Raw genomic sequence first — 27,563 nt, forward strand, 5'->3', positions numbered from 1 at the left:
CTACGAACTATGGCACGTGCTTGTTTGGTATCTTTTGTCGCTCAGTCGTGTATATATGTGTTAACTATGCTTTGTTTGTACTATATAAAGTGTGTGTGACCAACTGAATGTTTTTTCCCCCTATTACTTTCAGTTCGTCCTGTGATGAGTAGCAGCCATACTCAGGTGGGAGACCTGGCTGAAGGAGATGGAGTCCCCACTCGGTGGAAACACGTACGTATTTTTTTCGAATGAGGTCTATTTGCTAAAAAAAAAACTGTGATATGTGCCTTTAGTGCATTTTCACAAATAGAATAAAGTTTTCACAAATCAGAGACTGTTTTTATGAATCTTCAGGGTCTGTAGTATAATCCAGTCCAGATTTGAGAAGGCTAGGTACAGTGGTTTTTGATCAGGATCTGGTTTTATGAGGTCTAGGTATAAAACAAAAACGGTGAAATCTCCCCTTTAGCATTTTCACAAATCAAATAAGAGTTTCACAAATACAACAGTGGGTGTCATGCGAGGTTAATGTCTTACCTAACATGTCTAAAGTGTTTACACATCAAGAAGTGTCACAAAAAACAATCAGTGTACAAACAGTCGCACTGCGCATTAAGTTAATTTCCCCTTAATGTTTCCCTTAAGTTCATAATCAGAGACTGACTTCAGTGTCGTGTTTCCATTAGGAATGGTACCAAAAACATCAGCCCCAACTATTTTTAGGTACCCTTCCTTCGGGGTACAGTACAGGTGGAGCTAGACCCACTACAGTCAACTGATTAGGCCACAGAAAGGCGTGAAACTTGAGTCTATTCTCGTACAAAGCTGAGCAGTCTTCTTGTTCAGACGAAGGGCCACACACTGAGCAGAATAAATGAGACTGAATGAGAACTTTACCATTCCAAACTGTACCAAACCGAACTGTACCATAATGCATGGCTATAGAGGGAGAGGACTATGGGTGGGAATCACAGGGCACCTCCCTATACGATACCAATAATATCACGATACAACGTTTCTGTGATGATCATTATATTGCAAGACAAACGTATAGTGATGCATCACAATATCTGTCTAACTGAAGAAAACAAAGTGTGCAGGATTTCTTTATTTATTCACAACATGGAGAACAAAGTGCATGAAGTCTACGGATCATCTCTCAACCTCACCACGCATCTCCACCATTATCCCACTCTAACTTCCACCTGAGCTTCCCTTATTCATTTGAGCAGCACCGACACGAGACGACATGAAGTAGCGATGTCCAGCGAGTGAAAATGACAGGGACTGTTTACTTTAGAGCACAGTCATTTGTTAATAAAAATATCGGTATTTACCCTGGCGTATCAATTATCGTATTGTATGAGGAAGGACGACGCTATATCACCAAATCAGTATCTTGGTCCACCGCTACAGAGGAACGTGATGTGTGCCTGTGAGTAGAAGAGTTGGAAAAAACTCCTCTACATATTTTCTATTTTTTGGCCTGTTTTTGCGCATACTTTTTTTTATTATTGTAAATATGATGTATAGTATATACTGTTCAAATGTAAAATGCAAAATCTGGTGTTCATGTACATCTGCTGTTTTTTCCTCAATAAAACTCTAAATACATTTTTTGTTTTTCTTAATTTTAAACTGTTACAGCACTGTTTAACATGCAGTAAAGTGTAAACAAGCACTTCTGGAAGTATTCTGGGAAAAAATCCCTTACTCACAGCACATTTTCTGGCCCTTTTTTATGTTTAAAGTCCAGACAAACATTTTAAGGCTTTGGTGTTTAAGGGTTAAAATATGTTCCTCGTTAAGTCGCTTCACTTGATCAGACGGAAATTAATATAATGAGCGATGTCCTGGGTTGTAAAAAAAATAAATAAATAACGTTCGTCACAAACATTAATCGCTAATGGCTATGCTAATGGTTATGTTTGCAACTGGAAGATGAATGTGCGACTTAGTGTTGCACCAGAAATTAAGCAAACAAACAAGAAATGAGCGTGTTCACCCAGGTCTTGTGTTCCCCCGTGTGTTACAGAGTCACTTGAATCAAGAGCGAATGCCAATTAATTGGTTTAATCATTGGCTTTCGCTCCTGGTCGTTCCCTTTGACGAGTGGAAAAGAGGTAAAGCAGTAAAGTGTTTTAATGAGTACAATCAGAAACCTGAGGTCAGATATACTGTGTGCAGATTAGAAGAAGGGCAACAGTGGAACAAGAAAGGTGTGGGGGCATCTTGTGGTCAGATGGAGAATGACGATGTCTGAATGGAGGCACTAACTTGCAGATGACCATTAACTTTATTTCATGTATTCACTCGAAATATAATGCAACAAGTAGAGGTTACAAAAGTGGTCTCACGCCTGCAGTATGTAACAATATCGTTTGATATTATGAAAATATAATATCTTATCTGTGACTGTTTTACAGCCGTCATCATGTTCACAAAAATCCTTGTATTTGGTTGACGTAAGTGTATTCTTATTTGTTGAAATCCTCTTCATATCCTGAAAAAAAAGGAACAGAATCAGAGACTGTACACAACCAATCCTTTTGTCTGCGTGTTATTCGCTGAAATACTGGTCTCTTATTTATTGATGGACCTGAAGAGGATTTCAACCACAACCATCAAAGTGTTTCAGAAACAAATGACAGACATTAAATTAAAAATCACCCATTCAATTGTCCACTAATGTTAATACTGAAGCCAAAGGATTAGTGATGTCCGCTTCAGTAATGATAGGAAGAGTGGATATTAATCATAGATTATATACTGGATTTAATGAATATAGAATTAATTAAGTGGAGTGGAGACCGAGGACATGAACGTTTCACAAATAAAACAAGGGAAGGGAGGACAGCAGCATATTTTTTTAAATGAGAATTTGGTTTTTACTGCTCAAGTTTGTTTTTCAGGACACTTGAAAGGATGTTTATGTGATGCTCAGAAAGCATTTGTGATTCACTTTAATTCATCAGTCCAAACGTATGTTATCTTGCAAAAAAATACCTGCATCATAAATATTATTGTCCTTGCTCAATAATATGTGACCCCTGTTATGATCAGTCCCTTTGCAACATCATGTTCTACAGATAAGGTATTTGTGTAACAAGGGGATTGTTGACTGTCCGTCTTCTAGAGGACACTCAACACAGCGTGTTCTCTCATATTAGTGGTGATTGTGAATGTAATCACAATGCCAGCGAACACCGCAGCTTGCAATAAGCCCGCAACCCCATGCAATAATAATCCATGTGCACTAAAGACGGTTGCATATTCATTTCCCCCACCATTTCTGCTCTAATAGCCCTGAGAACATTTTGTCTTTTATCTGAAGTGTTATGCTCCCCCTTGTTTCTCAGCGTGAAGGGACAAACCTGCTCGTCACAGGCAACAGGCTCGGATTGAAAAAGAAAAGTGTAGTTCATTTGTTGCTTCATTCTCAGCTTTTCTGCTTATTTTTGTACGTGTTCCAAAAAAAAAAAAGGAGGGTGGGGGGGGGTTGTAAATGAATATTTTTCTTGTCTGTCAGAAACAAGTGCACACATACTGACGCTGATTGTCGCACGTCTCTGAGTGATGAGAAAAACATCACCGTGGCAAAGCCACAAATGTGTGTTCTTGGCTTTTTCTTTGGCAGCCTAAACTGTGTGCACCGACACTCGCATCCAACTTCAACAGGCAGTAGGTGCCAGGAAGGGTCGATAACAAACAATAGTTTAAAAAAAAAAAATGCTTGCACGCCGATAGTTGCTCCCAAATCCTTCAAATATTACATGCATGTCATGTCTGATTGATTCCCCCATTAAACATGTACAATAAATTATGATAATTATCTCAACTAAATAACAATATGATGATAGAAGCAATAAGGCAACAGTAGACATGCACACTACAATAATATACATGCACTTTCATATTTCTACTTTTATATTTCATATTGTGCAAAAACCTCAAGGCACAACAATAATGAGCATTCTATGTTGAGATTCTGTTATGACCTGGATGTAAGACCATATTATTGTCCTACATCAAAACTGATGAAGGGAAATGACAAATAACAGGGATTAAATCTATTACACCTACCCCTTTTTTTAATTAAAAAAAATATATATTTTTTTTTTTATATCATTCTTGCTTTACATTTTGTAAAGGCTGCAAATAACTTTTATTTTTGGTGTCGACTAATCTATCCATTATGTTTTTCGATTAGTCAACTAATCACGTTTATCTTCGTTAGTATCTATTTGGGACTTCTGTTTAACCTACATACAGTGGACTCACGCGTGTGCTTTAATAACACAACATTTATCACAGTTAAACACCTGAAACAAATGATCACAGATTTCCTACAGCTTAAATATCGAATGAATATACTCCAAATCACACAGTTGATAACTGAAAGAGGTTTACAATTCGAGGTATCAACGTTATTTGTGAACGCACTTCTCTGCAGTACGTGATGATACAGCGGCTCCACGGTGTCGCCGTTTAACGTGTTCGTGAGTCGTCGTAGTGCTACCATGGAACGAGCATTTAACGTGTTTCGCTGGTTTATGTTCGGTGAAATGTTCCCTAACTTTGGAAACTTTGGGTCGGAGTTTACAAGACTCTTTGTCTGTTTTCGCCATAATTTGTGCATTCATCGTCTCTGCTTCCTTGCGGGATGTAAACAGCGAGCAACACTGCCCCCAGCACTTCCTGTAGCTAGTTCTGGATAGCTCGAGTGTGTGTTTGGTCGTGTTTGTTTACACTGCAGTTACAGCGGAGCTTGATTAGGCCTGTGTGTGATTCACAATAACACGACGCGTCAACGTAAACGCCGACCAATTTTTGTAGTTGACATATTCGATTACGTCGACTATTCGTTGCAGCCCTGCTTTTTGTGCTGTATTTTGGTTTCCTTTAAATCACTATGACATTTCTTGTTATATTTGTAATACATTCTCATTACGGGGGGAGCGTTTCCGCAATAAAGTACAAAGACAACATTAATTATGCCGACAAGGACAGCTCTCACACAAGCAGACCCGATCACTTCATCTCATTTCACACCTGCTCCCCCTATTTGTGTCTCTAAATCTGGGCTCAACACACATTTAGTTCCACTGGCCATTTTGGCTTACTAATGTGTGTGTGTGTGTGTGTGTGTGTGTGTGCGCCATGTGTGTAATTTGCATAGCACTTTGAAATAAGAGTTTAAAGCTGTCGAATAGCACTAACTGTCTCTCTGCTTTAAGTGACCTTGTTGTCCAAAAAAACACAGACTATGCAAAAAAAATATCACAGATGCACACACACACTCAAGGCAGATGTGGCCATTGGCTGTAATAGTTAGTTAATCCAGAATGCTGGGTTTGCTCCGAGGAGGATTTAGCCATAACCATGATACATAACCATCTGTCAAGGTCCTGTTTCCAGCTCACAAACCCACGTTGCACAAAAGTGGAATTGTTTCGTCTCTCTGCCTCGAGAAGAAGAAGAAGAAGAAGAGGGGACTGTTGATAGAATCCGGATTCAAGGTAAGTGCTCTAGGAATTATTCAAGGACTAGAAAAGAGCTGCTTGAAACGGTACAAGTTTTCATGTTTTTGCACAGTGTGGAGTCATTCATGTTTGAATGAGTGCAAATGTCTTCCTTTTGTGGTGCATTCGTCAACAGATACCTGAATGTCACACAGGAGAGAAAACCAGTGTTGTTTATTTATTTATTTATTTATTTATGTATTCATGTATTCAATGGCTTCATCTGCTTCTGTAGAAGAGCAGAATTATCACTGAGCTTGTCCCTGAAGAGAAATAACTGTATTGACGGATGAATGTACCACAGTTGCATCGTTCGTGTCACTAGAAAGAAAAACATCTTAAATAAAAACTGACATTTTCAAGTTTTTGTTTTCAAACTCTGAAAGGATGCATTTATTTTATAAGCTGATATATTCTGTCCCATGTTGCAAAGTAGTGTTATCTCCACAACGTTTAGAATGAGCTGCTTTTAACACTACAGTGCAAGTCACCTGTTGGATGTTTTTATTACCCCAAGAATGTCTGACACAATGGACACATTTGTGACGTCGTCTGATGGAAATATTAGTTTAGGAAAAACTTAAGTTGGCTACATTTATTTATTTATATATATTTACCTGGATAAAGCATCCATTGACAGCGTAGATACATGCATGGATGCACTTTATTCATCCCTGGGAAATTGTTTCCATTGGTGTGATTCATTTTAAAATAATCACACCCGTTTAATCAAGTCAATTAAAGTAGCACATTTCATAAGACGTACTGGTATTTGAAACATAAGAGGGAAAATATAAAAGGACAAAGTAGACTAAATGAAAATATGATATAAATTAGGAAATGTACTTTGCATGCTTATTTATACACAGTTATTAGTCTTGTGTTCCTGTTTGCACACCTTTAGTCTGGCCACTAAACAAACATGTTCACACTTAATTCATATCTGACCTTAAGCCATCTGTGTGTCACTGTTGGCCGTCCCACTCTTTGAATCTTTTTTTGAAAGGTGCAGCAGAGCAGAATGGTCCGTGCTTATGGGCTCTCTCTGGGCAGCCAAGTCAAACCGTTGCTCCCCCTGAGTCTTGTTTAACAAGATTACTCTTGACAAAACATGATGAGAGTGAGCAATAAAGCCATCAGCGGAATCATGTCATCTCTTCTCTCTGCTCTGCTATATAGTACAAACTTTTGTCTGACAGTGTGATGTTTGCACGGCTCACTCTTTCACTGACGGTAAAAACCCCACCATGATGTTGTACGATCACACACCAGCATCTCAATGTAATGTCTGGTCTCAATCTAGATCAGAGGTCTGCAACCTCTTGTATCACAAGAGACATTTTTGACCCCTCTTCACCCAAATGTACACTCAACAAAAATATAAAAGCACAAAGAAAAACTTGCAGTTATTGTTATGTGACAAAACAGAGTAACTATCCAAAAATAACAGTACGATATCAATAAAGTGGCTTTAATTTGCGAGCAGTAGGATCAGTTTCAAAACAAAAGTCCTGGAGTAATAGCAGGAAGAACACAACGATCCAAATTCACAAAGTTCAATAACGTGCGTGTCTACCATTAGCCTCACGCAGAGCGGTACACCGGCGACGCATTGTCATCATCAGGTTGTCGATCGTGGCCTGGGGGATGTTGTCCCATTCCTCCTGCAGAGCCACTTGAAATTGGCGGCCGTTCTAGGGAACTGGAACCCGCTGGCGGACACGCCTATCCAGAACATCCCAAAGGTGTTCGATAGGTGACATGAATGGTGAATACGGCGTCATTCAGTTGTGTTGCCACAGCTGTAACGCTGAGCCCAGCAGTCAATGGCACGCTTCCTTATGATTTGTGACATTTGTGGCATATTGACAAGTGACAAAAGTCCACATTTTGGTGTGCCCTTTTATTGACCAGACCATAAGGAGTGTCTGTGTACTGGTCACGCATATTGACCACCACTCTGCCATGCTCCATGACTCTCGTGAGTTGAAATACTCAATCTGAGATTGTAGTCAATAGGAGTGGCCAAGTGACACTGGACTACTGGGTTTGAGCAAAACAAATCATTCCATAAACAAATGCATCAAGAATCTGAGCAAATGTCATGACGTTATATTTTTGTTCACCATTTCAAGTTTGTTTAGATTTTTGTTGAGTGTAATTAATCCTGAGCCTGAAAACCTATTTGACCCGTAAGATGAAGACAACATCAGGTATAAAGTTTTATATATAAATATAGTTGCTAAAGTTTGTTGCATTTTTGGGGGAAATTTAAGAACTACAAAACTGTTGACAATTCCATAGCTGTTGACAAAGGAAAACGCACACAAAAGAAAACACTGTTGAAACGTGTAGACCTATTTTGAAATGAAACGCAGAACTATGTAGACCTGTTTGTGCCCTTCTATTATTTGTGAAGGATTGGTAAAATAAAAAGTGACCCACTTTGAAATAAACAATACCATGTTTGGGTGTTATGTAGTTCATGCTTGAGAAAGTATATAGATTCTACGGTGGCCCTGAAGTGCAAATCACCACCACAAATAGGAAAACACAACAACAAATAGTCGACAACACCTACCTTTTCCTTTTTAAGTTAATGTTGTGATTTCTGCTTTTGTCATTGTGGGGTTTTTACTTAGTTTTTTTGGCATTATGTTTTCTGTTATGTGATTTGCAGTTGTCTTTTTTATTTTTTTATTTTGCTTTTGTGTTTTATTATTTGTGGTGGTGATTTGCACTTCAGGGCCACTGTAGAATCCAAATGTGTTGTTCTTCATGTACACATGACTCAAACACAGGTCTGTTGAGTTTGGGGGAGGTTTTTAAATATCGCACTCAGACGTAGGATGTGACGAAATATTAAAGCACTTTTATTTAACGCCTTGATCTCTAAATAAGAGGTTTTCAATTGGAAAGACAAAAATTTCAATCTTTTTTTTATTTTCCTTCAAAGCTACAGGGAGCCACAAGAGCCAAATTTATGATGTAATTGTCTAGGGCCGCAGGTGTCTTGGCTTGAGGTTTGGTGAATGTCTCGCTATTGCTCACTATCCCACATGATAACCAGAATTTCGAATAAAAGATCAAATAAAATACTTGAGTACTCAGAATAAAGGCAGAAAACCCAAATGCAGCACTCAGACAGTGGCAATTCCCCTTTAGTGAAGTGCAAGAACAGAATAGTAGATGTCCCATTAGAAACACATGAGCAGGATAATATGGCTGGAGAGAAAACTGTACACATGAGACCAAAAGTGTGAAATTAAGACAAGGCAACTATCTAGTGAAGAGGAAATCCATTTCTGAAATTTCTAAAATGTTCCACAGAAAGATTATTGCTGCTACTTTGCTGCTCAAATTCAATATCTGTGGATGTTACACACAGAGAAAAGTGTTAGATAACCATGCATGCATACTGGCTTATGTATTGATGTAAACTTTCCGTCTCACAGCAAGAAAATCAAAGATTTAATTGCTATAATTGCTTGTTGTTCTCGTTGTGTTTATCGTTACAGCCGGTGGAGTAGAGCCATGGGCAAAGCGGGGAGTAAGTTCCTGAGTGAAGCTTCGGTGGATGGTGTGCAAGCACAGGTAACACACACACACACACTGGTTTCCATACTTTGGAAGGGGACATTGCGTTGACTTGCATTCATTTCCTGGAAACTTAATCTAACCTTATCTGATCCTGATCCTAACCTTAACCTGACCTCAGCCTAACTTTAAACCATGTCTTCACCTTAAAATGTAATAATTTACATTTTGTACTGTTGTGGGAATTCTCTTCTGCTGCTGGTGAAGAATGAAATAGAGACTTCTGCCGGCCGACAAGGTTTTATTTTCTTTGCAAAGAAAAGGTTAAATCTACACATGAGTGGTTGAGATGAAGAAAGGCCCAGAGCATGGCGAGACCTAAACATTTATACATGAGGAACATCCCTTTCAGGTCTCTTTGTCTGGGAAGGGGTCTGCCCCTCCAGGCCGTGCGTTCACACCCCTTTGTCTACGGCAGGTATGAGGGCCAACTCCCACAGAGGTATCCTGCAGATGTTGTAGTTGGGTGCAAAATGAGTCTAGACATCCTAATTTGAATACACAACAGGCCCTGGTATCTTGTGTTCAGAAAGGGGTGTTGGGCAGCTGTAACTCTGAGACAAAGAAATTTAATTTACCATAACAATACCCATAACATAACAACATAAGGAATACTTGAGTACTCTGGGTACAAGCCTCCCATCTGCACATGTACAGGAACTGAGTTGGCACTTTAAACTACTGCTTTGATGGTGAGTGTGTGTGTGTGTGTGTGTCCTGACTCTGGACCAGCTGCTCTGCTCCATCACAAGTTATGCAACGAGGATCAGAACAAGCTTTTCACACTTAATTTTGCCCATGAAAATACATTACTACGCTTGGGGAAAAAACATTAATCATTCATTTTCAGGTTAAATGAATGATTATCACTGGTTGTATCCACGCTGCTGATGAATTAACCTTCTGGAATCCATGAAGTTGTCTGAATATTAATGTATATTCTCTTTTAGTAATTTTTAGATGAAAATATTTTTTTTTTTTTGCTGCGTCGACAAAAATATTAAAAATATTATTATATTATATTGTATTGTATTACAGTTTTATTTTAAATGTACTGACTACTGATTTGATGAATTCCCTGCAATTGTCACTGCTAAAGGATAAACACAGTGAATCTCATATATATATCATATCATCCAGGACGTGTGTCATCTACATTTAGTCGGTTTTCAAACAACCTATAAGAAACACATAAAAACATAAATGTTTCCCAAACATATATGTGTCCCTTAGTAAAGGAATTACAGAATGAATTCACCAGAAAACAACTGTTTCTCTCTATATATCACAGTTGTTTATAAACACCATTCAATTAATTCTAATTTGATTTGTTTACATTAAAAAAGATGTAATATTTAGAGTTTTTTTAAACGGTTTTTAGCAAAAAAAAATTCACTTCCTGTTCTACCCAGGAGACACAGCCTCAGTGACAATGACTCAGTGGTGGGCTTCGCAAGGAAAAAGGCTGGACTAGAGTGAATTGATTCGTAGAGATTAAAGATTAAGATTTCCCCCGGCCGCTTTGGTGGAGTAAATCTCATGGATTATGATGTCAACAGCCCGTGGCTGCTGCAAAGGAAATTGAACTGTGTGGGATGAGAGTAACGATAACCCCGGCGTTAGAGCACACAGTCAGTGAGGAATTAGAGCCCCGGGAGTCCATGTCTGTGCCTTCACCTCCGTGGGACGCCATCAACTGCCTTCAGGGACTATGACTCACTTTTACTAACTCTGAGTAAACGTTTCGCATGGTGATTGAGTGATAAGAGGATTTCTGTGTCACTGGTAATCCACCCTGCCTGGGCCTGAGAAGCATCAGGTGGTGAGTATCACTGAGTGCAACACAGATCACTTGTGTAGTGAACAAGGTGACAGGGATTTCTGCCTTTTTCACACGGAAGTAAATCGAGTTTTGAGGGGAATAGGAGTCTCTTTTTTTTTTTTTTTTTAAGATGCTGCAAACATTGGAGACACTTATACAGAGATGTACTGAATAACCTTGTCATTTACACATTCAGTGTTGTTAACCCACTGCCTGTGTGTGTTCGTTCTTGAAGCCACCTCCTGCCGTGGCTGCTCCTGCTGCAGCTGTTAAGTTCGAAGGACTCACTAAGGCCGACAGGATGAAGGTGAAATGGACTCAGCTGGGTTTGGTGTTCTTCCTGGTTCTGTCGCTGGTGATGACGGGATGCTTCTTCTGGCAATATCAGCTGCCAAAGGTTCTGCCAGGTAAGAACCAAAACAACGTCTGTGCTTTCTCACAGGTGGGAATGTCTAGTTTCACACCAGGACCAAAAATACATTAGAGGTGTTTTTGAGGAACAGTGAGAAGAATCTGCAGAAAACAACAACAACATCTTTCTCCTTCAAGCTTCCCTGACTTCTTTTTCCAGAGGAGTTTTTAATCCAGACTATTTCTTATATACTTTGATGGTTCTAGTGTCCACTGACATTGTTGTTTGTTGTGTCATAGTTGTATTCTCAGCAAATTATATACAATGTACATCAGCAAAGAATAATGACTTGATTTTATACATCTATATCATTTGAGATTTTTCCCTAAACCATAAATGAACATAATATCTTTTCAATTTTATCACAAAACATACAGTACAAGTACACATATTTCAGTCAGGGATTTCACTGTCCCTGCAACCCCAGATGTCGGATAAGCGGTCGATGATGGATGGAGGGCTTTCACTGTAAAGGCAAGGGTATTAAACGGTTTTATTGAAAAAAAAATAACGAGGAACTCAAGCTGTCACACAAATATGACTTAAAAGTGACATTAAGTCTAAATACTTGCCTCTGTTAGTTCTTAAATTTTTAAGTAAAATGTATTAAATTACATTCCACCACTGGAAGCAGAACTGGTCTTCAATCCTGTGGCTTATGGAGAGAATAGGGATAAGTGAAGTAGGCTGAAGCAGAATTAGGGTGACAACGCTGAGGGATGAAGATTAAATAGAAAGATGCCCCATTGCAGTGCCTTAAATCCACTATACAATGATCTACTGTATTGAATTCTGGGGCCACCAGTAATCATGATAGTATTTTTTTTTGTTTCATTAAACCTGTAAACAAGATCACATTACTAATGGAAACTAAATGGGGAGTGATTATGGACATTACTGGTAAGGTTTAAATAAAATTGTGTGCTTTTCAAGGATGAAGTAAGACTAGTGCAGTGTTCAGAGACATTTTTATTTGTGTATGGTAGAAAGCAAATACTGATACTTGTTGTCTGTAGCTAGATTCTGACGTCCTTAAATTCCCATTATTGTTGTTTAAATTTGGGACCTTGCAGTCGGAATTGTTGTTTGTTTATTCAAAGTCTAAAGACAAGTAAAGTCAAGTAGGTTGGGCTATTCAACATTATATTTTACATAGTTTTGAATAGCCGCGCATTTAGAAAAATCTGCTGACTCATTTTAACGCAGGCACACCGCATTCAGGGAGTCTTTATTGTTGAGGTCAGACATAATAATCACCCACACATCTTGTACTCGCTTTACTTTTTATCTGTGGATTAAATTCTGCCAAAAGGCCTGCTCCTCCTCTCATGTAGACCAGAATGCTGTGTGAGTGAGAGGGGGAGTGGCTACAGTAGAGCAGCGAAAGCCAATGTGGGTTTCTTTTACCGATATATATATTTAAAAATATCTTTTGCATTACTTACTTACCAAACAACTTGGCACTGTAATTACTCGCGCCCGTAGCAAGACACCTGTCAAGTTTGAAATCAATCAGACCATTTGTTCGAGAGATATGCGAATAACAGACGCTCCTGCAATTTTTAGATAGAAGAGATACACTGTCATACTTATACGTATACTTATTATAAAACAACATGCATGGTAGTTGGGAGAATTTGAGTCACTGATGATAAATTGAATATCCTTATTTCACTCAAATATCAGAAATCACTTGTTCTGACCCGGATTTTCCTGCTGCAAAGGGCGAGGGTGCTTTAGTCAAAGTTTTCATTTCATAATATAAGATTGAAGGCAACATTCATTCAGAAATGATGTGATATAAACAACCGTGACTCAGACCTGAGTAATCAGTGTACAAACATCAGAGAACATCACAATGAACAAGTGGTCCTTGAATTCTTATATTTATTTTAATGGCACAGCGCACGAACGAAATGCTAAATTCTCCAAAACATGGACCAAAAGGTACATTAGGTGATATTATCACAGGGGGAAAACAAGGCACTCTGCATGCTCTGATCCATAGATGCCCATATGCACTAATACATCTTTTTATATTTCAAAAATGTAATTTTCATGTATGGTAGTGTCTGACAATGAAAATGTAAATGGGAGCCTCACACATATTGAAATATCACCGTTCCCTCAGAGTTCACAGTGGAAGCAGGCTGTGTCTGCTTTGATTGTATGCCATACATCCGCTCAAATGATTTCCTGTAAGATTAACACGGCCCTTTAGCCAGCAGTGAGATATAATGAACGCCTGATTATATTATGTTGGCTTTTGTGCCATTAATGTATTATTCTCAAGAAGAAGCTACAATGTCCTGTCCTTCTGTATTTGCCTTTTTGTCTCTTTTTTCGATTCCACCCGCCAGATGAAGGCATCGGTCAAAGTGCCAAATCCGAGATGATGTGTCCTCGCTTCCCCGAGCCTCTCCCACTGAAGCATCCCATTCCCAGTCTGAAAGAGGCTCTGGAAAAGGTGAGGGCACTCGTTCATCACGCACTCAGTTAAACCGTGCGCTCGCTAGAGTCTGAGGAAACGTACACGCCGACCGTAATGATCCTTCACACACACACACGCCTCTGCCGTTGACAGGAGATTAAAGATATAGTGGATGAAAAAGTGACTGTCAGAGAAAAAGGTTGTGTGTGTGTGTTTTTCATCACTGAGTGGAAAAAAATATGATGAACATGACAACTGTTAACTGTATTAACTGTGTGTTATCAGTCGAGCAGTAACATTTTTCTCTGCCTTTCATCGCTACAGTGAACAAATACTTAAAGACTGTGAAACACTTTGATCTTTGTGATGTGAATTTTTGTCTTCTGAGTAACTTGAAACAGATTCATTTCAATTTAATTTTGTCAAGGATATACAGATTGACTGATCTGGGCATAAAAGCACACACATTAAGATGTTAAAGCGGAACTAGACCGGATGTTCCTATTATCGCTGTTTTTTTGGTGTGTATCTGCGTCATTACCTTGTTTATGAAGCCCTGACGGTTCAAAACAAACAGTTCAGCCATTGCTGAGAACGTTGTGTTTCATTGTAATCTCGGGGCTCAACGAGATCACTGAAAATCCCGTAATAGTTAAGTAAACATCGGTTCTCCTGAACAACCGATCGTCCTGCTCCGGGCACTAGTCCGGGCACATCCGGTTACGTACATTGAACCGCAGAAGAAGAATAACGTCCGTTGTGGAGGTGTTTCACGAGCAACAGTGTCTTCTGACTCTGGGTCTGACTCCGGTTTAAAGTCATAAAGGGACTGCGGCGGGGAGTCGTGACGAAGCTATTTTTAAACACTGTTAAAACAATGTTTTGATAATGAGGAGCAGTGCATCTGCCGTTCCAGAGGGGGGCGCTGCGCTTCTGAGAACGGATGTGCTGGATAGTACTGGCCAATCACAAGACTCTGTCTTCTGGGGGTGAAAGTTCACTCTGAAATCTCGCAGCAGAAAAACACTGTCAGAAAAGGATTTCTATTGGCTAGTTTACAGCAACTAGGAGGTTTTTGACCATAAAAACAAGTTAATATATGTAAGTAGACCTCCATAACTAACATTTATGTGCAACAGGACCACTCTATGTCACCTTTAATCATTTATTTTATTCATAGAGAGAACATCTTAGCCACGTATGACTATAATCAACATGGAATTTCTCAAATTCAAGTCATGTTTTTATGTGTCATTTCAATAGATTTATAATATTGATGCATTAGTGTATATGCAGCATTTTTAGTTTAGTAGCTGTGGGCTGACGGTATAAATCTGAGGCATTAGATAATTAATGGGTTCAGCTACAAAACTTTGACTCATTTATCCTTAAGAGAATATTATATACATTCAGTTATTGAATATGAATCTGCTCTCTAATCATTTTCGCCCCTATATTTCCGACACACAAGCTCTTCAACATCTTCCACACGCATGATATCCTTATATTGTACATGTGTGTATCATATCTATGTCTGTATTATGAAATTTATTGTATGTGAATGAGTTAAATATGACAAAAAAAAATTCTAAGCAGACATGTACAGGTTGGGGTTAGCTTAACAATTTCCATGATCCTCTAAGAACAAGTGTGATGGATGGATAGATGGAACCATGTCAGGTCACAGCCTGCTGTAGCTTAACTGTCGAGAGGAACTCGTTCATTTTCTCTTCCAGGTGGATGTTTTACTGCGACGGAGCGTCAACCCGATCAGCCTCCCTTCTCTGTCAGCGATTGTGATTTTGAACGACACCGTTTTATGGACCGGAAACTTTGGAAAGAGGAATGGCAGTGACCCACTCTCACCAGCACCCAATGAGTACACAATCTACAGGTGAGCACTGCACTAAAGCTGACATCACAAGTGCCTACGCTAAGATACAAAAAGCTATCCAGTTTCCTCCCACAGTCCAAAAACTACTGAATAAAGAGGACTGCACACAAGAGAGCCTAATTTGAGTGTTTTTAGAAGCTCTGGATGACACTTGGCAATCAGCCATTTACCAGGAATTCACCTTAAACACTTGTGCATTCAAAGCACCTGAAGCCTCCAAAAAATTAAACCACTGAAGTCAAAAAGATGTCTTGCTCTCTTTGTAACCTGACACACTGCTTGGTACACAAAACTAACTATTTGTTAAAGAGTGGACACATTAAAAAAAACAAAAAAAAAACATTGCTCTCTATTACTTGTCTCTTAGAATTGCCAGCTTATCCAAAATCTTCCCCACACTGATGATGTACAAACTGTGGGAGGAAGGAAAGATCGGCTCACTAGATGACCCTCTGGAGAAGTACGTGGACAACTTCACCATCAAAAACCCCCTGGGGAAGTCGCGGGACTCTGAGCTGAAATATGTGACCGACGGCCTGATATTTCTGGACAGCGGGGAGGTCCAGATCCGTTCCTCATCGGTCACGCTGCGTAGGATGGCCAGTCAGCTCTCAGGTGCATAAATATTTGAGTTTTATGGCAGCGTATTAGTGCTGTGTTGTAACCTTTGTCTGTATATAAAATTGGACTCATTCTTCCAGTTTGGAAGTCTATTAATAGTTAATAGTCTCAATCGCTTCTTCAATAGAACATGTCATTTTTGTAAGTTATGTTAACATGTAGAGGAAAGTGGACACTAAAATATGGCACGTGTGTGGAAACCAGTGTCATTGACAGTGTGGTGAAAATACTCTGTGGCGGGGTTTTTATTTTCTTTGCAAGGAAAAGGTCAATCTTTACAAGACTAATCCTGGCTGGAGAAAGACGCAAAGCATAGTGGGCTCGCCACATTTATACCTGAGCAACTCCCCTTTCTCGTTCCTCCAATAGACAAGGAGTCTACCTTTCCAGGCGGTGTTTTCACACCTCTTTGTCTACTGTAGGTTTCGGGGAGCCGACTCCCTGCAGATGTAGTAGGAAGGTGCAAGTTCAGGCTAGACATGCTAATTACACAATATATAATACACAAAAGGACCTGGTATTCTGTGTTGGCCAGGTATAGGGTGATTGGCAGTTGTAGCTCTGAGACAAAGAAATTGAATTTACCATTACAACAGCTAATACGTCCAACAGGAGCCTGCAGGTGAAAGCTGAATTTCTGGTTGTAGAAGAGTCTCATGGGCAACATCACAGCTGGTTGCCACTCGGTTATGATGTTTCACTGCCATTTGTGTAACACTAATATTAATCTTGAATCAGTAAATCAGCCATTTCTAAGAGAAATAATGAATCACGACTACATTATGCTATCACTACTTCATTATGCATGTGTTGTCGAGTTATATTCCTTTAAAATGTGCGCTATAGTTCATAAATTAGACCACATTCATGCAGAGTGAATGAACAGGTTAATTTTTTTACCAATTATACTAATGAAATGTGATGATAAAGAATGGAGTCGTTGGCCCTTGGACTCTGTGGGGAGATTAAAATCAAAGACATCTGGTCTAATAAACTAGATAAATGTCCCCTTGGGGTCTGTGGTGGTGATGATGGAGGCTAATGATTTAGAGGATGAATTGATCAATGTGATGATACTGAAGGCTGGGCAGTGATGTGTTGCTGTGCTATAGAGTGGATGGATTAAATGTCTAAAGACCTGCTCCAAATTAATACGTTAACATGTTGAAGTTAAAGTGTGTTTCTGGGTTGTAAGTTAAGAATATTTTCTTGACACAGCCATTTCAAACTGCTGAATCAAGTTTCTATCACTCTGTAAACCACCCACGACACATACCAGAGTGAAAATCAATGATTTTACATTGATTAAAATGAGAGATGAGGAGATGCCTGAAGCAAGCGGGTTCATAAATCTTTGACTGTCCCTCCTTGTCCCGGGTTATCATGAAGGCATTGAGTTTATAGTCATGGCACATCGTGTTTGGTGTAAACAAATGGGGAAAATACAGAGAAAGTGTCCTGTGCACACAAACGATATTTGCTTATTTTATTCTGTGCTGTTTTTATGTACTAATTGGAGTTTTGAGTTTTGTTTTTTACTGTTTTGACTGTGGGTGGACCCAGGCCTGCCCAGGAGACTCCGTGCAACAAATCTACTTTGGAAAGGAAAAACACAATCTGCTATCAATCTGCTCCAAGACGATGTCCTTGTTGCAGACCCAGGCACCAAGTAAGATGTTTTCTACAGTTTATAAATGAAATTTGTATTGAATAGCATGAATGGAATAGTCGTCCTCGTTTATTTTTTGTTTAGTGACTCTTCACCCAAAAATCAACATCAAGAGTTTAATCAGATCTTACAACTGGACTCTGATGTTTGTATTATTGTTATTAAACCCAATGACAGCAATCTAATTCACAATTAAAATATCAGATCAAATGTCAGAACTTCTAGTGCAACAACAACTTTAAACATGCGTTACCTTTTTTTGCATATGGGCTGGTGAGGTGGGTTCAGTTTACATTTAGACTGATCCAGGCTGCTAAAGCGTCATCATTCAACCAGGAAAACAAACATTCTGTTTCCATTTACAACACTAAAACAGCAAATTGTTTTTCAGACATTCTCTTTGTCCATACTTGTTTCCTTCTAGATGTCACTATAGCAACCTGGCTTTCTCTCTGCTTGCTCATGTGATGGCTGAGTGGGTCGCTGGCATGGACTATCAGCGATGGATTATGGACAACGTCCTGGACCGGCTGGGAATGGAGGACAGCGGCTTCGACATCACCCCTGGAGTGCAGAGTCAAATGGCCGTGGGAGTGTATTCTAATGGGAAGCCAGCTCCGCTCTATGACCTGGGCTGGTACCGGCCGTCGGGTCAGATGTTCTCCACCGCGGCAGACTTGGCCAAGCTCGCCATGATGCTGCTGGGTGCTTATCACCGCAAGCTGCTGGAGCCAGACTCACTGAAGATCATGTTGACGCCGCTCTTCAGGTGTAATAACGACTACTTTGCTAACCGCACGGGCACGCCGTGGGAGGTGAATGAGCTGATGGGCTACGAGGTGTTGCGTAAAGATGGCGATCTGGACGGGTATTCCGCAACCTTTTCTCTGCTTCCCAGACTGAAGCTCGGTCTGGTCGTGCTAATGGCTGGCAGCAGAACTCACAACCAAGATGTTGTCACCAAGGCATACAGCTATATAATCCCAGCCATAGAAAAAGCCTTTAGGGGAGCCAAGAAGGTCCTATCTGGTCCCCCAAACCCAGACCCTTACACCGGCTTCTTCACCTACAGCAACATAACCTTCTATGAGATCAAGGTTGGGACAGATGGAGTCCTGATCATGCAGCAGTTTGGGCCTCAGATTGAAGAGCTGATCCCAGAAAAGTACCGGACAATTAAGCTCAACTATCTGGTCGACCGCGTGTTCAAAGTGGTGTTTGAGAAAGAATACCCTTGTGATTTGCAGGTGGGCACGGCCACAGTGTCCCTGGAAGCCCAGGACGGTCAATTATTTAACTTCTACACATTTGATAAGCGTGGTTTGTCCCCTGGTTTTGACGCTCCAGGCTTGAATACATATAATGTGGTCAGAATAGCCCGGAGGCCATCTTTCTCGAGCTGAACTCCTGCAATGCCATGGCCTAAAGACACATATGATGCTATTTTGGGATGAGCTGAAAACAGAAAGACTGTAAATACCAAAAGACCAAATAAAAATATCTGTGAAGATCGTTCGGTCAGTGTATCCTCAGAAGTGCACATGCTGGGTTGAGACCTGGAGTTTTCTTGAAGACATTTTACCAAGAGGCTTATCGAGATCTGAGGAAGTTCTGACTTTAAAAGTGAAGACGTCTCTTGGATGCGTGTTAAAATTAATTCAGGAAAAATGAATGTCAGTCCAATTGTCTATATCTACAGTCCTGAGGATCAAATAAAAAAGAAAGAGCAAGTCTGAGTCACAGAGAAGATCAAAGCTCTTCATTCAGAGAGAGCACAGACGGGGATAATGTAAAGTCCGTCCAACCGTGCCATGTCGTGCATAGACGATGTGTTCATTTACTTTTCTGAATGATGTTTGTGATTGTTTTCCTTGCACTTTCTCATCATTATGTCTCGTAATTGACCACTCACATTATGATGATAGAGTGTGTGTGTGTGTCTCCTCTTGCGTGAGAACAGCCTGCACATCACAACACTTGTTATTGGTAATTTATGTCATACACTGTATTTACGCAAGATAACGTTTTTAATTCACGGACCATGAGTGCATTTTCACTAAAGCATTATCACGTACATGTTTATCTTGCACCTATGACAAAGAAAAAAGAGATTTAATTTGCCTTCTTGGCACATAGAACGGGAATATTTTCATGGCAAATGTTAATATGTATTTTGCTTTCTATTCGACTATTTATTGTCTACCGCTTTATCATCCACATGAGGTTCGTGGGGCCGCAGGAGCAAATCCTGGCGGACACGGGGCAAAAGGTGGGGAACACTCCTGGAAAGGTCACCAGTCCATCGCAGGGCCAACACAAAGACACGGCCATTTCAAAATCAGTTTTGTAAACCACCCACTACACATAGCAGAGTGAAAATCTATGACTTTACATTGATTATAATGAGAGATGAGAAGATGCCTGAAGCAAACCGAGTCATAAATCTCTGACTGTCCCCCGTTGTCTCGGGTCATCATCAAGGCATCGAGTTTATAATCATGGCGCATCGTGTTTGGTGTAAAAAAATAAATGATAAACTAATGATATTTGCAGTTTTTTTGGTTTTATCCTGTGGTGTTTTTATGTGTTCATTTTAGTTCACTCTGTTTTGATTGTGAGCCGATCCAGGCCTGCCCAGGAGACTCCGTGCAACAACTGTGCTTTGGAAAGAAAAAACACAATCTGCTACAAGACGATGTCCTCATCACGGACCCAGGCACCAAGTAAGATGTGTTCCACTGTTTAAATGAAATTGTATTGAATTGTCATGATTGTCATTTTGGTTAAACGCGACTCTTGACCCAAAAATCAACTGAGTTGAATCAGATCTGACAGGATTTGAGGAATTCAACAACTGGACTCTGTGTTATTATTATTATTAGGCGGCTTCTCTCTCTCTCTCTCTCTCTCTCTCTCTCTCTCTCTCTGTCTCTCTCTCTCCATTCTTCCTGGAACACAAACACAACACTTGGAGACAAACAACCATTCACTCTCACACCTACAATCAATTTTACATTGTCCAGTTAACCTCTGTGTGTTTTTGTAGGAGGAAACTGGAGAACCCGGAGAAAACACATGGAGAACATTCAAACTCTGTGCAAAAACGTCTTTGTTCTGACCAGGTCGGAAACACAGGTCTCTTAGCTTTGAAGGCAACTTTGCTTTTAATTTATATATGACATGATTTTTTTTGATGTTGCCATGGAAATGGTCTTGCTGTTTTAATACCAGCAATCATGCGTTGACATATGAGTAATATAGTTCAAACATTTTGGCTTTACAATAAGCAGCAATTAAGAATTGAAGGGCTTTTGATTGCCTACGAAATAGCACTTTCCCTTTTTAATCCCCGAAAACTGACTCCAATTCCCGCCGACACCACTGGTAATCCACACAAGGCGAAAGCTGATGTTTTTCCTTTTGTGACAGATTGAATGTCGGGATGTGATGGAAATGGAGGAGAGATTGTAAATTGTTGATTATATAGTGTTGAAGGATCAGGTGCGACGAGTGAGTGAGTCGGTGAGTGAATGCAGTGCTGCCAAAAATAAATGTACTACGTGTGCTTTATCCAACCATGAGTGAAATCCTGATGCTTGAATTCAACACTGCAATCCATCAGGCCATAGAATCAATAATTATGTTCTGATTGAAAGATGGAAGGGGGGATTATAATTTGAAGGACTGAATCAGTATGACTGGAGGAAGTAAACAGCCTTTTTTTGGATTATCTTTATTTTCAAACAAAGGAAAATAAGAGCAGCAATAACGCAGACATTTATTCAAGCTTTTACTTAATGCGCAATAGCCATAATCACTTGTATCAGCAGCCACAGTGAACAAGAGTTTAACCTTCAACTAAAACATGACCAACAGTTCTTCAACAAGAAACATACATAACACGGTTAGGAGACACAATAAACAGTACATTCTTTTGTTTTTAATCCACTCAAACACCAACAACCATTTGATCAGTTTTTTTTGTTTGTTTTTTGAATACAGCAATAAATAAACAGAGAAAAAAACGAGACAAATTGAGGACAACAGCACATCATCATCATCATCATCATCATTCCGGTCAGACATACATGTAAGTCCCCCCTCTTTCTCAGTGTAAGGCAAACAGCAATGACGGTATAAAGCAGCAGATACGATATGCAGGCACTGTCGAACAATTGTAGTAAAGATAGCAAATTATCAAATTAAAATATGTACACAGGCTATTTTTAATTACATGTAGTATAATCATGTTTTAGAGATTTAACCGACAAAGATTGGTAACAGAGGTACACGGTTAGAAGTGGTCAGGTTAGTAATAAACACAGTGGGTATTTTTGTGCTTATATCTCTGCCTGGTTTCCCCAAGGTGGGAAATGCTAAATGTCGCGCTTCTCATTCATAGAGTTTGGGGAAAAAAAGAAAAAAAGTCAATGCGAAGCGTAGCATCATTTTGCACAGGTGAGCCACTGCAACATCCAAACGATTTCTCTGTTCTGTAAACACGTCAAACAAACAAACCGAGCAACGGCGTTCACAGAGACCTGTTAATCTGTCAGCATAGAACAGAATAGAATAGAATTCTATGTGACAAAACATGTGTGTCTCATTAAAACAAGAATCAGACAAGGTGCCCACGCTGTTCCTCTGTGGTTCTGCATTAGCTGCTTGTTGACTTTTCTTAATTAGAACACAGACGTCTCGTCTTTGCATGCACAGTTATGGACTGCAGTGTCCACGGTCAGTGTCACGTTCGCGGACAGCAGCGGGATGAAAGCGTTCGAGTTCTTACCCCTCGTCTGAAGAGCACTGGAAGTTGAATTTGAGTGATTTAGTAGGGTTTTGCAGAAGGGCGGCGAGTCTCTGACGGAGCTGCTGTCGTCTGTGTGGGAGCACACGAGTTCCCGGAAACTCTCCCTGAACCGTGTTGAGAGGAGGCTGTAGATGATGGGATTGACTGCAGAACTGAGGTAGAAGAGGACTCCTGACAAGATGTGGACGTACTGATAGATGTTGTGCATCAGGTCGGTCCACTGGCTGATGGAACTCCACAGCAGCCGCTCGATGTGGAAGGGCGCCCAGCAGACCCCGAACACGGCAACCACAATCGCTGCAATTGGAGAGAAAGAAAGCCGTTACAGGTTCAACAATTTATTTTTTAATAACTTTAATCATTTCAGTGTGTTTTTAAGAAGCAGAAAAAAAGCTGCTCGGATGGAAGGACACAGTGGAGCATGCTTCAAGACAATAGATGGAGATTCAGAGTACATTTATTCACCTACTTGAGTAACATTTTGACTTGTTACTCAATTTCTTTCAAAGTCTACAGTGTTTTTTCACATGATATGTTTATACACAAAAACTATTTAACCCTTGTTTATACTTGACCCCCCACAAGAAAGGAAGCCCAGATACTTGTGAAAATGGAAATGCAGTGCCTTAATTTCGCAATCGCCAATCTTAACTCAAACAAATTGGCACGTTGTAACTTTAACAACAATCGACAAAAGACAAAGCCCCCAGAAAGAGTGTAAGATTTAATAATCTATGCTCACTTAAACATGACAGGATAACATTATCTCATTAAACATCTGCATGAGCAGCGGAACAGTTTAGCATTTTAAAAAGGCCAATGAACACTGCAAAAATGGCACCACATGAATTCTAATGTGTGTGTGTGTGTGCTCGGCCTGCTCCATCCGTACATGTAGCCCTCATATCGTCATCTTTTTAATGTGAATCAAAACAATCATCACTGTTTTGTCTTATGTCTTCAGTGGCCCGCTTCAGTGAAGTAAGCACAGATAAAAGCACAAAGAGAATTCTATTGCACCAAGGCGGTTGAGCTTATTCAGGAAGAGACAAACCCTCGGTAGAATTCACTACGTGCGATTTAGTTACATGTGGTGGAAATATAATGAGATGATCAGTTATCAGAGATCAATGCAATCACTGGTGAACAAGCAGATGCGGTTAAGTGTAGGGCTGTGTTTTTCTTCAGAGACTATACATGTACATACAATCTGATCAAGTGCCACGGTGTGTGGAAAACGCAGCAACCTGTTCAGAATACAAATGCTCAGACAAACCTTTGGATATGACATTCTTTGTGTTTTCGGTACTTGTGAGCGTGTCACGGCATTAACGGCACACATTAGAGGAGGCCGCCCATCACAATGCAGCCTGTCTCTGGCCTGTGGTGATAATGCATGCTTTCTGAAAACAGAACGGCAGAAAAAAAACAAACAAACTCACAAAGCATTTTGATGACCTGTCTCCTGCGACTGTTCTCCACGCTGATCTTCCTCCGAGTGTTGTTGCTGCAGTTCTTTCCCAGGTTCCCGCTGGGCTGCCGGGATTCTCTGCTCAAATGAAGACCCATCACCAGGTACAGGATGCTAATCACCATCATGGGGATAAAGTAGAAGCACACCGTGGTGATCTGCATGACCATGTTATAGATCCACAGGGGTTTCAACACCGTGCAAATGGCCGATTCCTCCATTCTCTCTGGCAGGTAGAAGACGCCGTGTAGCGAGGTGTTGGGGATGGCGCAGATCATCGACGCGGCCCACACCGTGGTGATGACCTGCTTGGCGTGCTGGTTCGTGGACAGGTATCGGGTTTTGAGCGGATGCACCACAGCTATGTAGCGCTCCACGCTCAGGGCCGTCACGTTGAGGACCGAGGCGAAGCAGATCGTCTCAAAGAGGAAGGTCTTGAAGTAGCAGCCGCTCTCGCCAAAGGGGAACGGATAGTTCTGCCACAAGTCGTAGACCTCCAGGGGCATCCCGAACACGAGCACCAGGAGGTCCGACACCGCCAGGCTCACCAGGTAGAGGTTGGTGGGGTTACGCATCTTCTTGTGTTTGGCTATCACGGCACACGTGAGCAGGTTTCCGGACAAGCCGGTGAGGAAGATGAGAAGGTAAACACTGGTCACTTGGAGAAAGAAGGGCGACCTTTTAGGCCCCAGGATTTCAAGAAGGTTGACCTCAGTGAGCTGGTCACTGGTGGAATTCCCCGTTGTGTTCGGTGTCGTGCTTGTGTTCAGGGCCAGTTTGGAAATGTTTGAAAAGAGCTCCATCTCAGAGAAGGGAAGCTGGAGGAACAGCAGGACGTGTCAACACATCCTGTGGAGATGTGTGTTTCAGCAGTTTACCTGCAATGGACAAAAACACAGGAAATGGGATTAATTTACCCCCGACTGGGATCAAGCCTTACTTTAACACTTTGCCCTATTTCATAACAATTATATAATCAGGTTTCTTTGAAACTCAGTGCTCAGAACAAGTCATGACTAATGCTTTATTCAAACAGGGTAAGATTTTGACCAATGACTAACAAGAAAAGAAGCAAATATAATTATATGTGAGGAGCTGAAAAATGCTCTTTTAAAGGGACACTGTGTAGTATTTATGGGTTTATATGACCGAAAATCCACTTTTTTATACATATTATGTGCTCCTGCATTGTCTAGTATAATAGTTTTTGTTTCATTTTCGTAGTGTTTCAAAAAGTCATGTAAAATAACATGGTCGCGGGCCGCGGTTGCATAGCCACTGTTAGCAGCGAGACGCCATGTTTCTACCGGAGCCTGTAAGGACAAACGCGAGAGAACAAATCAAGCTTCGCTTTACTCGTAGCTGAAGTCCCGCCTCCTCTCTCTCCGCTTCGTCTGATACGGCCGCGGTAGCTCGCCCTCTCCCTCACCTCACGAACCTCATCTGCTGACACGGAGAAAGACGACGAGGACGACATTTGACCGGCTGCGGATACCGTAGCGCTCAGGGAAGGGAGGGGGTGAGCAGAGCAGCAGGTCTTTGTTGTAAATTTCAGCCTCTCCTCTAGATGGCACTATAAACTACTTACTTCACCTTTAAAGGTTGATTCATTTTCTGTCCATCTATTAATAATCAATGTTGGAATCCTGAGCATTTAAAAAACAACACATTTTTGAAGGCATGGGACGATTTTAAAAGTCATGATTATCCTGAGCAAAATAATTGCAATTTACTGTAATTCTAGAAAAGAAAAGTGTTTTAATATCATTTATTTTAGCTACAGGTGCAGCTTTCTGTGTGCACTGTAGATGATGAATGAATGAATGAATGAATGCTCGCTCAGCTCCCCATAGGCACCATCAACACATGGATCACAGGCACTGTGAGCTAATGAGCCAGATAAGGATTTTGCACATCGTTTTTCTTCATTCACGATTAACACATTAATAGAAATTCTCCACGATTAACTTAAAGAAAGTGCTTTTCATCCCAATAAGTGATAATATTGTACATTATTGTCCAATCATGAGGCAGGAGCCAGACACATTTATTTATTCTCCAAGCAAAAACGTCCACCTGGTACTGTTTATTCTGTCTTTATGATAAACTACTGTTTGTGATCTAATGTCTGGAGCAACACTAGAGATTTTCGCTCCTGAAAAATATCCTTAAACATCTTTTTTTTTTTCTTTTTTTTTTTGTTATGATGAGAATCAGAGAAGGAAATTCTCTCAGTGAAACGGTCCATTTTCCCTCTGGATAGAGGAATAAATCGGGTTGTGTTTTTGTTTACTGTTTTCACTAATGTAGTTTATTCTCATCTGTCAGTGACTTGATGATCAGCGTCTCTGCACTGATGGTTTCTTAATGACGGGGTGAAATGAATGTTGTCCGAATGTCATGCGTCATACATTCAGGAATAAATGATCTTCTCATTATCATGTTTAACATTTATATCAGGAGTAACCTTAACCATGTTTTATTATTATTACTACACAGTTATTATCATTATTATTATTATTATAATTATTATTATTTTTGTTCAACTACTGTACTACTGTACAGGACATTTTAAGCTGAATACGACGTTAGTCACTTCTACTTTATTAAAACAAATATTTACAAGTGATAAAATCCTCACCTTCACGCTGCTGTTCCTCTTCTTAGCGCGCGCGTGCTCTGTGCGTGTGTGTGCGCGCGCGTGTGTGTGTGTGGTCATGTTTGGAAATAAGGTGTCAAACTAATAAGGTAAATTAAAATATAGCCTTTAAGCGAAGGTCAAATTTGATGGACGCGTTGGGAGAAGAAGAAAAAGCAGACGGAGAAAACACAAAGCAGCGTCTGCAGCCGCGTCTCATTCAGACTATGGAACGATGATGATGATGATGTGTGAAGGGGAGAGAGAGAGAGAGAGAGAGAGAGAGGGAGACAGCCAGAGAGAGAGAGAGAGAGGGGGGGGGGGTTCTGGTGAGATCATCATATTGTCTTATTTATGTAGGACGGTTTACAGAAACTTTACGTCAGCAAAAAAAGGAAAGAAATAGGAATCACCTTTTTCATATGGAACTGAATTTGTTCACTAAATAATTACTCAGTTGTCAGTTGAGACCTAAAGACACAACTTTCACAGTCCTTACAAAAGACTTCACAATAAACAACTGGTTTCAGCAGGATTTTTTTTTAAATAGCGACTTTTATGAAAGAATCACACATTTATGACCGATCCCAGACCACGTGATGGGATTTTTTTTTTAACTCAAACTGATCAAAACATCTACGACAGCATCTACAACAGCAACAGTTTAAAGAGGACCTAGACCGGAAGTCCCAAT

The 27,563-nt window shown here is 40.3% G+C and overlaps 2 protein-coding genes across 2 annotated transcripts; one reads left to right on the forward strand and one right to left on the reverse strand.

Moving 5' to 3' along the window:
* Nucleotides 1-9,038: 9,038 nt before the first annotated feature.
* On the forward strand, nt 9,039-19,353 carry lactbl1b (lactamase, beta-like 1b; the record flags this gene model as incomplete). Its single annotated transcript, XM_083892465.1, has 7 exons — nt 9,039-9,098; nt 11,159-11,330; nt 13,696-13,802; nt 15,503-15,660; nt 16,028-16,275; nt 17,845-17,950; nt 18,375-19,353. The coding sequence occupies 7 exons, from the start codon at nt 9,039-9,041 to the stop codon at nt 19,351-19,353; spliced, it is 1,830 nt and encodes a 609-aa protein (XP_083748591.1).
* A 3,279-nt stretch (nt 19,354-22,632) lies between these two features.
* On the reverse strand, nt 22,633-25,034 carry nmur3 (neuromedin U receptor 3; the record flags this gene model as incomplete). The annotated part of the gene is made up of 2 exons (XM_083892642.1): nt 22,633-23,057; nt 24,203-25,034. 2 exons carry the CDS (start codon nt 25,032-25,034, stop codon nt 22,633-22,635), a joined length of 1,257 nt encoding a protein of 418 aa, XP_083748768.1.
* Nucleotides 25,035-27,563: the final 2,529 nt, after the last annotated feature.

This window comes from Microchirus variegatus (assembly GCF_963457635.1).
Source record: "Microchirus variegatus genome assembly, chromosome: 7".
NCBI lineage: Eukaryota > Metazoa > Chordata > Actinopteri > Pleuronectiformes > Soleidae > Microchirus > Microchirus variegatus.